Source organism: Diospyros lotus, chromosome 12 (genome assembly GCF_014633365.1).
Source record: "Diospyros lotus cultivar Yz01 chromosome 12, ASM1463336v1, whole genome shotgun sequence".
Taxonomy (NCBI): Eukaryota; Viridiplantae; Streptophyta; class Magnoliopsida; order Ericales; family Ebenaceae; genus Diospyros; species Diospyros lotus.
The window spans coordinates 4,598,644-4,611,200 of record NC_068349.1 but is presented as its reverse complement, the minus strand read 5'-3'; the positions used below and the strand labels follow the sequence as shown (position 1 = coordinate 4,611,200).

Genomic DNA, 12,557 nt, shown 5'->3' with positions numbered 1-12,557 from the left:
ATTTTTTCTTTCTTTTTCCAAAATTTAGCCATCTAATTCTAGTTCTGTGGACCAGAATGCAGCAACCCACAATATTTTTTTATAGCAAAATACTTTCATACGTTGTGCTTTTACTTGACTGTATTATTATATGGCACTGTTTAGAAGCGTTTTTAAGTAACCAATCGACCATGTTTTAGAGGTTGAAGATTGGTATATGCAAGTTTAAGCAGAAATTCTCTCTTTCAATGGTCCACTAAAGTACCCTGCCGTTCTATGAGAGTGACAAAGCCAACTAGATAGAACCCACAAAACAGCTGTCCGTACTCTTCTTGACCTTTCCCATGATTCTACTCGGGTTGCAACTATTAGAAAGTGTGTCTAATCCAAGGACACAGAAAGTATTTATAAACAGTCTGAACAGTTCGGCTGCTGGTAGGAGAAGATTATAATGTTCTTTTTGTGATTAGAGTTTAAACTACTTTTGAGGAGAAACTTGTGCATAAAATATGTGTATTTAGCTTTTGTATATGTTTAAAGGGCGGTGAAGTTGATAAAATGGTTTCCAAAATCTAATGCCCACTCTCTTATTTCCAATGAATACAGAACACTTGTACTGTCACAAGCTATAATTATTGTATGTATTTTTTTTTTCATTATTATATAATAATATAAGGCCAAGTTATTTCGGTTGTATAATATTGCCTTTCAATTGTTTAGTGGTGTCAAACTCTTATTAAGTATTGTTTCAATAATGGGTGAATTCATCAGCTTACTCCACAATGGGCGTATCAACTCAATGATGAAAAAGATTGGATTTGAATAAAATTTGCAAGTTATTACACAATCTCGCACACATTATTAGACAGTGGATCTCCATTATTCATCAATAATGCTTTAAGTGGACGGTACTATTAGTCAGTAAGACCAGAGTGGATACTGGATAGATGGATAGAAATCTCCTCACAGCGTATGACTGAATAATTTGCAAATTCCAAATCAAAGTCACGACGATTCGCTGCTGTCCCTTCTCTAGTGACTGGCGGCAGCCACGGCCGCTCCCATCGCCGCTGCCGCCGCTCTCGCGTTCCTGTACACCTGATCAGGGGCACCACGACTGTAAAGAAAACGACGCACTATCTTCGAACTCGGCCCCGCCACTTCCCTCTCCCACGCCTCATCTGCCTCTCGGCCGCTCTTTCTGAACACCTCGGTGGCGTTCAGCCGGTGAAGCTTCCACCCCTTCACGTTCCGAAGCCGGTGAATTTTCCCCAATTGCCGGCACGCTAATTTAAACGTATTGTCCTTGATCTCGTCGATCACTTCTTGCAGCAGCCGGGAACGTGATTCTTTATCTAAGGAAGGTTCCATTTTGAAGTATCGATCCAGTTCGGGAACGCCAATGGCTCTTCTTATTCCCCGTGAATGATCAGCGTCTGGGTCGAACATGTTTCTCACTTCTTCCACCATCCCGGCGGCGACCATTCTGTTGACTCGGTTCGACACGAAAGAATGCAGCTCCGGGAGAGAAACGTCGACCCATAAGAAGCAGCATTCGTATCTCGATCTGAACTCGTGGTTTTCGTCGTCAACCAGAGCTTCGATGTAGGAATTGGAGCCGCCAACGATGATAGGGAGCTGCCCTCTACCGACTATGGATCTCGTGGAGAGTGAAGCCATGTTGCAGAAGGCTGGCGCCGTGAAATCCGAAGCAGGATCTTGTATTATTCCTAGGAGATGATGAGGAATCCCACACTGCTCCTCCTCGGTGATCTTGTTCGTCGCTATGTCGAGCCCCTCGTAGACTTGAATCTTGTCGGAGTTGATGATCTCCGCCGGAAAACGGGTGGCAATGTCAATTGACAGCCTCGACTTGCCGGTGCCGGTGGCCCCCATCACCACCAGAACCTTCTCTTTCTGAGGTTGCCGGCGCAGGACTTGCATGTTCAAGCCGCCATTGGGAATATTAATACTCGGCAACGGCTGTACTTGTATACTCATCATTCGGGTTCAGGATTTAAATATTTTTCCCACTAAACCAACAAAAACAAACTAAGGCTCCTAATTACGAACGAATTCCCAGTTTGTTTCGGTACCAAAATGCACCCACCAACAATGGCCGAAAGAAGAGAGAAGTTGGGAAACAAAAACTTGGCAATTCCAAGTGATTGACCACTGAAAACTCTACTGGGTTTTCAGCACATTTATTTGTAATCAGGAATGAGGAACCATGAGCCACATCAACATGTGTGTTTGTATATATATTATATATGTGTGTGATGAAAACTATGTATAATTCAGTGACTATATATAGGCGCCTGATCCAAGTGCGCAACTTCAGTATTGTCAACGGGCATGCAACTTGTGAACCATTGCCATTGGTAAAGGGTATCACTAAAAGTTTTCATTTTTTTTTTTCCTTTTTTCAATCCCTTTACATGGAAGTTGTGCGGCATTCAAAATTTAAAAGAGACCAAAGCAAAACAAATAACGCAAGCTAAATACATAATTTAATTTCTTTATTTGTATGTTTTTTTAATTTACACTCTCTAATATTTTGTTATTTTAATTACACATCTGATCTGAACTATGTAATTTTAAGTCAATTATATTTTTAAACTGGAGGTGTAATTGATTCAAAATAAATAATTTTAAGTCAATTATATTTTTAAACTGGAGGTGTAATTGATTCAAAATAAATAATTTAAGAGTTTAATTAAAATAATAAAAGAATTGAGTGTCTAAATAAAAAAATATATATATTTTGTCAAAAGGTACCCTAAAATGATGGCCTGACCTCTTTGCTTTTAGGATAATAATTTGATAATCATTGAATATATAAATAGGTAGACTACACAAAAAAATTATATTTTTACAATCACCATAATACATACATATATATATATATATATATATGACATTTAGAGTTCTTATGCAACACCTATACTTTTATGATTTATCATAATCCTTAAAATAAAAATTGTAATTTGGGCTTTCACCCCATAGTCTGTTATATGTCCCATGGTGAATCAAATCAAATCACATTATAATATTTTTGACTTTTTTGGCTTGGATTCCATATGCACAAGAATTTATCCAATTTTTAACTTCTTTAATATATGCCCAACTGCTATATAAAAGAATCAAGTCTTTTCATAAATAAAAAAAACACCAAAGTCTAAATAATGCTTTTTTAACAATAAGATCACCATGTATGGTAACATTGCATCTGAACAAAAAAGTTCACAATATTAAAATGCTTTGTCTTTTGCTTAGCAATTTGATGATCCCAAAGCACTGTAGTTACCAAACCATCTATGCTAAATCCATTGAACAAACCACACACACACATGCATGTACATAATTTCTTATTAGTTATTTCAATTTTTTTCTATAAGATGAAATTTTAAATAAATATAAATAAAAATAAAGAATATATGCCTCATCGCGCAACTGAGAATCTCGTTTTAAAAATATATGATATCTGGAGAATTCACCAAAACTAACTAATAAAAAACCTAAAATTAAAAATAATCTTAAAACCAATTACGTTATGGGACAAAATTTCAATATCATATTCGTTTAGAAAATAAAATAAAATTACATTTTTATTATGATTTTATAGAATGACAATTACTTGAATATCTATATTTGCATCGTCTGAAAAGTGATAAAGTCAATAAGTCATGTTTTATTACAATTATTTGAATGCGTTTGGATAATATTTTTTTCAATTCGCTAGATATGGCTTCGTCTATTATTAAAATCCACTAATTATTTAATCATAGACATATTTTAGTTAATGGGGTCATATAATAGATATACCAAGTTAGTGTTGCAAACCCGGAGATATTATCATGATAAGGGATGAACAAAAATTATAGGCTCCAAGGCAAGTTTATCAGTATTATATCATGCGAGCAAAGATATCTCAAAAAGATATTTTAAATCTTATCCATGCTTGAAAAAGAAATTTATAGAAAGAGACAATTTTAAACTTAAAAACCGTTTATATATGTTTCAACTATTTGGTAAATCTCTCATATAGTATGATTCCACAATGCCTACTAACATCCCATGATTGTGACCAAACTCCTTGCCATGAGGCTTTTGGGGATTGATTAGACAAATACACTATATCTACACTTACAACAGTATGTAAATATATATAGCTAGATAGAAATTATATTATAAAATATTTCTAAACTCTAAATTTTAAATTTTAAATTAATCATCTAAAAATGTGTAATAAAATGAATACTCTCCTCATGCATACATCATCTTTACTATCTTTTGTTTTAGAAGTAACATTGCTTTAGGATTCAACCTTTCACCTTAAACTATAGAGGCAGATTTAGGGAGAGACGCAGGCACGGGCTGTAACCTCCCAGATTTAGCCTTTTCTCAGATCTGCAAAGCAGATCTAGCCCATTTGGGAGAAAGAAGGGCTAAAATACTCATGGATCTGGGGGCTAGCCCTCCCTCAGATCTGTTCCTAAATCCGCCCATGTTAATCCATATCTTGAGATTATTATTTTTGTGTGATCTTCGATATTCGTGCTCTCGATTATTATATGGGAAGTAAATTATAAGTTGGGTTTTTGTTCATTGCGCAAGCAATGATCAAAGTCATAATCCATCGAAATGACGCTGACATATTACTTATTTTACCATTTAACTCATGCCCTGAGACACCTCAATCCATATCATAATAGTTACAAGCTTGTGTGGATGAAGTAATTGAAACCATCAAAGAAATTAAGATCACCAGATTTTTACAAGGATCAATATTTGCTTCATTTTTAACTGTCAATAAGACAAATTAAAACAAACAAAGTTTACACAAGCTGTCTCTCTCTCTCTATATATCTATCTTTAGCTATGATTGATGTATAGCGACCCTAGAAAATCATTTGCCAAAGCATTCGGGTACAACACTACTCTCCATTTCTTTATATTTTGTGGAAAAAACAAATATTCTTATTTACTTTCAAATGTGCGGACTTTATATGTGGCAAATGTGAAATGGGTCATGTTTCTGAGAAAGCTGCGGCCAGCAGAGAGTCTCTTTTTCTCTTTTGGTTCGATACTTCAATGTGTTTTTTTGAATTTCGAGAGAGAGAGCAAATGGTTGAAGCATATGCTATGCCTCCATGATATTTTTATTCTTTAATTAATAATTCTTTGGTGTTTATTTGTTGGCATGTGTTCAAAGTTCACTTTTAATTATTTATTGCAAATTATTTTCCCCAGATAATGTTCTTTAATCCCTCTCCTTCCCTTTGCTTTCTCTTCCCTGGAAACAGCACAACTGCATATATATGAGACTGTATTTGTAGATCAAAGTTTCAAACATATATTATTTACGAGCCGAATGGGTCCAAGCCCTCTTCTCTTTCGCCGGGCGGCTGGGAACAAAGGATAAGTATTTGACAATTGACCCAAGAAAGCCGTCTTTTTCAGTAATTTCATTCCCTTTGGATCAATGCCGTCGCTTTAAAATCCTACTCGTGGGAGGGCGAAAAGATGTGACAATCATTTGATTATAATTATAATTATTATTTATGCTAATGACTGCAGTCAAATCGCCATCCTGTCTTTCGTTCAAGTGTGGGGCCGCCAGCACCTCTGCAAATTTCTTCCTTTGATTTCGTGGGCATCGTGAGATGATCGCACGTACTAGGAGGAGAAGCTGTGTCTCTCTACTTAGGATCAAACCAAGTCATCATTACTTGCCGAAAGTTTAGAACATTTCCCATTTCCCATCCCATATTAATCTGATTTGATTCTGTATCTAATTTTCTTCTCATCTATTTTTTTTTTTTTTTTTTTTTGGGGGGGGGGGGGGGGGGTCAGTTTTGGACTTTGATGGACACCACCTAGAATAAATTAAGAGGCCGTACCATTGGCATTATCTCCAGTCTATGGCCGTGTGTTAATCCATTGTGAGATTGTTGGCACATCACGCTCAATCATAAGAAGCAGCAGCAGCCGCAGGAGGAAGGTTCATGAATTTGGGGGAGATCTTAAAAGAAACTGTAGTCCAAACAACTTAAGTCTTAGTGCCATGATGGGCAAAGTCTCGTCAATATGGCGTGGTTTGAAATAGCTCCTTATAATTTGTTCGTGGGACCGATCCATGTGTTTATATTATTATATACCGTTATTGTTATCTGTTAATATTGGCGTTTTAATCATTTAGGATATTTTTTTATTAATTATCTATCAAAATGGCTTCATCAACTTTTTTTTTTTTTTTTAATACTTTAAACGTGAATCATATAATAATGGGCAACTATTTAAATAATTAATGGACATCATGCTGGTTACCAAAATCCAATTTTGGGATGAGTATATATTATTAATAGCGATTTTGATCCATTCATGCGGATGCTTCACTTCTAGTTATGCGGTCCCACGAGGATCCAATCGCCAAAACTAGTGCCAACAGTTTTGTGCACTAATTAAGCAAGATCCGATCCCACAATGAGGATTAATATTTGTACATTAAAATGAAAAGAAAATACTATTTGCACAATTGTTTTGATAATTGATTGGACAATTTAATTTATAATAATATTTTAACATTAAAATATCACGATAAATTGATCTAGAGAATCAATAATTTGAAGAGCTGCTCATTCCTCATTCTCTCTCTCTCTCATTCTTCTCTTGTCGCTGTCGCCGACATCTCCATCTATTATTGTCTCCTTCTTCACTTTCACCTGTCCTTTTTCCTACTCTTTGTCTCTCAATCTTTCTCTCTCATCGACTTGGACCGGCCCTACTAGCATCTCTTTCTCCCTTTGTTGCCACACCGTCATTTCCTTCACTCGTTGCTACCATCGACGTCTATTCTGCCTTTGCTACGACGAGCGTCTCCTCCACCCACCCATCCCTCTTTCTCACTTACTCGGACTAACCCCCTTTATTGTCGTCAACATCTCTTCCCATTTTGCTACCACTATCGTCTTCTCCTCTGTTGTTATTGCCAGTGTCTCCTCCTCGCTTTGCTGTCGGCGTCTCATATTGGAAGGATTTTTTTTTTGTTTTTTGTTTGCTTAGTGTGATTTTTAATTTTAATTATTGTTTTTATTTTTTTTAAATTAAAAATATAAGCACCAAAAACATATTTCTATTAATAATGAGATTATACTTATGCAAAGAACAAGATAGTTTTGAATTATATATAAAAATTATATTTTTATAATATTTTAATTTAGATAATTTAAATTTAAATACAAGACAATCTGGAAAAAAAAATTTATTAGCAAAGCATTTTGGAGAGTTTTTTAAATAAATTATTGATTCATTTGAGAATTGTTTTTGATGATATAACACGATTAGGATGTGTTTGATAGTATGAAAAATATATAAAAAATGTCCCGTTCAAGAAATTGAATTTCATGTTTGTTGTTTGACACATTATATTTTTCATAAAATTGAATTTCATAATACAACTATTAAAGCATCATTTAATTTATTTTCCATAAAAAATTCCATCAAAGAAAGTGATTTTTATTTTTCATGCACGTTGAAAAATATTTTCTTTTCCAACTAAATACTATCAAATACATCCTAATCGGTACAACAAACACAACTATAATACAATAACTATCACTCATGATATTTGCTTCAGATCATTGATCATCCAAGTTGATACTACATAATTAAATCCTCAAATTTCCTAACGGTGCATAGACAAAAATTGTTCAAAATGTCCGATAAAATGTCATCAATATTTTCAGTGCTCTAATGTACTAACCTAGTGTAAAACTGGAAATGCTCAAATAAGAAATAAGGTAATTTTTTTTGGTATTTTAATTTTATATTTTGATTGTAAATTTTTTAAAAACGTACTTTTTTTTATCAAAAGTTATTTCCCAAAACAAAACAAATTAAAAAATACCTTTATTTTAAAATTTTGTAAAAAAAATATTTTATTTATTGAACAACTTAAACTAGCCACAACCAGCTGATGCGGTGGTCGCCGATCAAGGACATTAACATACATAAAAATGAATCAAATTTAACAGTTGAATTTTCATATATCTAATTTTTAATTTTCGGCCAATACTAAAAAACTCATTATCAATTGCCACTGACCACCATGGCCGGTGATTTTTGGCGATCAAAGGCAACCACTCGACGCTCTCATTTTTATCGACCAACGTACTAAAAAACTAGCAACATCCAACGACCGAATCTCTATAACTCTAACCTTAAACTTTTGATCAAACCCAACACCCGCGCGAATGCACTAGCAATCGCCACCAACCATCGTGACTGTTGGTTTTTGACGATCAGAGACAACCACCTGATACCCTTATCCCTATCTACCAACATACCCAAAAATTAATAAGATCTAACGGCCGAATCTCCATAAATTTAACCTTAAACCTCCGGCTAGACACAAAATCAAATAAGAAAAAAAGAAATAAGAGAATAATGAAGGAAGAGAAAGTCGAACTTGGATTATGCTGAGGATGTGACTATCAGAGTTCTTGACACCGAAATCTAACTGGAGAGACGATGTCGTAGTCAGAGAGAATCTGGCCGAAGAAACTCTCGTAGTGAGAGAGAGAGAGAGATTGTATGGCTGGTCAAGATATTCAAATTGGGCATCAAAAGTTAAGGATAAATAAATTGTCAAATTAATTGTCAAAATAATTGTACAAATAGCATTACCCAAAATGAAAACCTTATATAATCGATGGAGCCCATTCAGAATTATGAAAAATTAGATCGTAATTGATTAGGATGAGAATCAATGCCTGGCAAGTGGTGGGTGGGTGGTTGGCACCATAGCCTGGCCTGGTGGAATTTGTTTTTGCATAGACGGAGGACGATGAGTCCATCGCCATCCACTGGAGCCGGCAGCTGGCTCTCATCGGTCGGAATTGGAGCATGCCATGCCATCTGCTATCATCGAAGCGTATTGGCACCCACCACATGGTCTACGTCAAATACCTCCACAACTTGTCGCAGCCCGGCTGCCATCGGAAGATGCACCAGCCCATGCCCCCGCCCCCGCCAAGCTCTCTTCTCAACCAGCCGCTCCCACGGCTGCAGATGTATATAACTGCCTCGAAACTCAATTTGATTTTAACTTGTTTAGTAAGCAGGCTAAATTTGAATTCGTTTGAACTAAGAGTTGAGTTTAAGGGTGTGTTACTGGACTTGCTTGAACTCGTGACTAAATTCATTTAAGTGCTCGATTATAGGTTTATTTATATAGACTCGTTTTGAAATAATATATGTTTTTACAATTAAGAACATTTTTTGGTCATATTATTTATATCTAAATTATATTAAACTACACTAATTTTGTATACATAAATGATTCTGAAATCGAGTTTAAAATAAACTTTAAATTTAGAGTTGGTAAAAATGTTTATTTAAAATTCATTTAATATAAATGAATTAAGCCAAAGTCATTATAAAATTTTAATAAATGAGCGCCAGTTTTGAGCTCAATTTAAGCTCGAGCCTTCAAAAAAAAAAAAAAAAAAATTGCTACTCTTATACCATTGTGTACACCTTAGGTGGTATAAAAATATCTAAAATATCCCTGACTGTGAGGCGCAATGAGACATACGATATTTTGGACATTTTTACACTATTGTGTAGTTCAAAATGTACACAATAGTGTAAAAGTAGTATGGCTCAAAAATAAATCTAAGTTTTAATTCACATGTAAACCTAGCCACTCCTTCAAATTTAACTAATATTGTTATTAGCCCATTTTTTTTTATAATAGATAATGTCATATATACAATACCATGCTTAGATTCATTGTTTTCTTATAGTATTGGTTAATTTTAGAAAAATCAATAAATTAGTAGATAAGTAGAAAAAAAAAAAAGAACTTAGCACAATACTGAATTTAGTGATAGAAAACGTCATTGTCAAACTGTTTGAAATCTATAAAAAAAAAAAAAAAAAAAATTGATTAGAGGGTGTAGAGAAATTCTTGCACAAACGTTTTGATATTTAAGTCAAAAACTAAAAACTTGAAGATCATATTGAAATTAATATAAGAGTATTACATTTTATTGAATGAGCAATTGTTTATTTACAGAGAAATATGAAGATTTTTTAAATCCCTTTAAATTAGAATTTTTACTATAATGCCTATTTTAATATTATAAAATTAATTGAAATTAAAATTTTTATAGATAATATTTATTTTATTATTCAGAGTTCTTATTAAAGTTATAATTTTCTATAAATAATATTTAGCATTTTCGTATGACTCTTCGAAGAATTTTTTAATACTAAAATTAGTTAGTTTGCATACTGTATGGTGGGATCTTCCCTTTAGGAAAAATTACACTTTTTTGACCCAAAAGATTATTTTAGACTTTTGATCTTTTAATAAACTCTTATCTATGGCACATCAGTAGATAAACATGAAAAAATACAAAAGGAAATATCTGCATTAAATTGGATTTTTTGTGACTTTACTTTGGGGGCCATCCTAATGCCGAACCCTATGGGCAGCCCGTCGTATCGGCCCAATTCCTCTGTGGGCACAGCCGACAGGCTCTTGGGTTTTAAAATGACGTGTCGGGCTCGAACGTTTCAAGTTCGACTTTCCATTGCATTGGCTTGATTTTCAAGTTTCCGCGCAAATGCCGATCCTTATATACGAACAGCATTACCATACGAATAACAAAGCGGCAGATGAGAGAGAAAGAGTAAGGAAAGTCGGTTGTGGCGATGCAAATAGGCTAAAATAGCGACTGTTGCTTGAATCGGATATGTTTGTATACATGAATTTGGATATGGAGATAGATTGAAGTCAGTTTTTGTTTGTTAAAGTTAGAATTTATAGGCTGAAATATCGCGAAGGGAAGCTAAATCTGGCGAATGAATGGAGTATGGTTGAATCCGAGTCGTCGTTGAGGCAAGAGGACTACGCGAAGAGCCACGATGACGACGGCGGCGGCAAATAGGAGGAGGATTATCCGCCTTGATGCCAGTGGATTTTGTCTTCAATGGCGGTGCGACTCACTTGGTCGTCTGTCTTCGGCGTCGGCCTCCTCTTTCTCCTCCTCGTCGCCATTGCCGTCCCTTGCCTTACTCTTCCTGTCGAGAAGGTCTGGCTCTTCTCTTCTTTTTTTTCGACGTGTCCATAAGGTTATATGATTGTATAATGTATGCGATCTTTGATTAAACGTGCTTTGTTTTATGGTTTTTATGCTCCGCGAGATGAATATCGTTGCAAAACATTCTTGCTTTGAGTTCGGTAATAGAAATACCTGTGTTCTTTTGTTTTTTTCTTTTCCTTTCTTCTTGATAAATGAATACCTGTGATCCTTGCTCATTTTGTATCTAAATTTTGCCAATGCAATTCATGGATCAGGATTTAAGGTCTAGTATAGGTGAACTTCCAACTGTCTCTTGAACTAAAGTTACAGAAAGAAAAGGAAAAAAAAAATGTTCTATTCTGGATAGATATTTGTCTAAGACGCATTCTCGTAATAAGTCCTATATTCCTTTACTTAGTAAAGTAAAAAGAAAAACTTACTTAAACTTGCAAGTCAGACTAGTTCCAATTATAGTTTCGAGTTTATTTTTCTCTGTAACTGGATTACTAATTTAATTAATATTTCGTAATTTAATCTCTCTTAATTATTTGTATTTCAACTATTGCTATAATTTTTGAGAAAGGGACGCTGTTCCTTGATGTGTGACATATGATTCTAATTGCTAATATTTAATTTTTTTACTAAATGTTTCATCATATTTATGAAATGAATTTTCTTGTTTCATGTAAGATTTCTTATTATTTTTTTCTTTGTTTACGCCACTGGTTGTTTTGCTGCTGAGGCTTGTTCCTTTAATTCCATCTAACATGCTAAATTATCTTCTCTCTGTGACACCTGTTGGCCTAGGAGAGTATGTGCTGGTTTCTTTGGTGGGGATGTTTGGCTCCTTTCCATAATCTCTCTTCTTATTGAGATATTTATTATTGGCTATAATGATGTGTGAACTGTGGACGGGCCAAATAAGCCATCGAATGTAAGATGATTAGTGATGACTTATCATCGATTATATGCCTCATCATCATTGACTTATATTTGATTCTTGTAACATGATACCTGCTAAATGTTATCACTTTAAGAGTAGAAACTCTGATTATAAGCTCCACCCTTCCTGCCTTCTATGACATGATTCCGCCCGTTCTATGAGGCTTCTTAACTTGCTTCCTGACGTGCATATCTACGTCATGCAAGTCAAGTCTTATGTTGGAAGGAGTTTTCTGCTTGTATACCTGGGGACTTTATAGTGAATTACAAGCTCAAGTTGCAGTTTAACTTTCAACCATATCCAACCTGTCCTTCCAACTTAATATGGATTATAGTGGGTAGAGTAGGGTACAGGTTATAGCTTCATGCTTTTGAGGTTTTCTGAATCATGTAAAATTCATGAAGAACTTGCAGCTTAACGAACCATCATACCCCTTGCTATATATATTTATATAACCTAGAATTTTAGGCTTATTTGTGTGCCTTAGAATTACAAATTATCTACTCTTCGGGTCTCCCTTTCTCTTTCCAATGATTAGAAGA

General features: G+C 34.7%; 1 protein-coding gene across 1 annotated transcript; it reads right to left on the bottom strand.

Annotated features, from left to right (window-relative positions):
* Positions 1–780: 780 nt before the first annotated feature.
* On the bottom strand, positions 781–2,237 carry LOC127787110 (adenylate isopentenyltransferase 3, chloroplastic). Its single transcript, XM_052314974.1, has one exon. The coding sequence runs from the start codon at positions 1,981–1,983 to the stop codon at positions 1,012–1,014; it is 972 nt and encodes a 323-aa protein (XP_052170934.1). The 5' UTR covers positions 1,984–2,237; the 3' UTR covers positions 781–1,011.
* Positions 2,238–12,557: the final 10,320 nt, after the last annotated feature.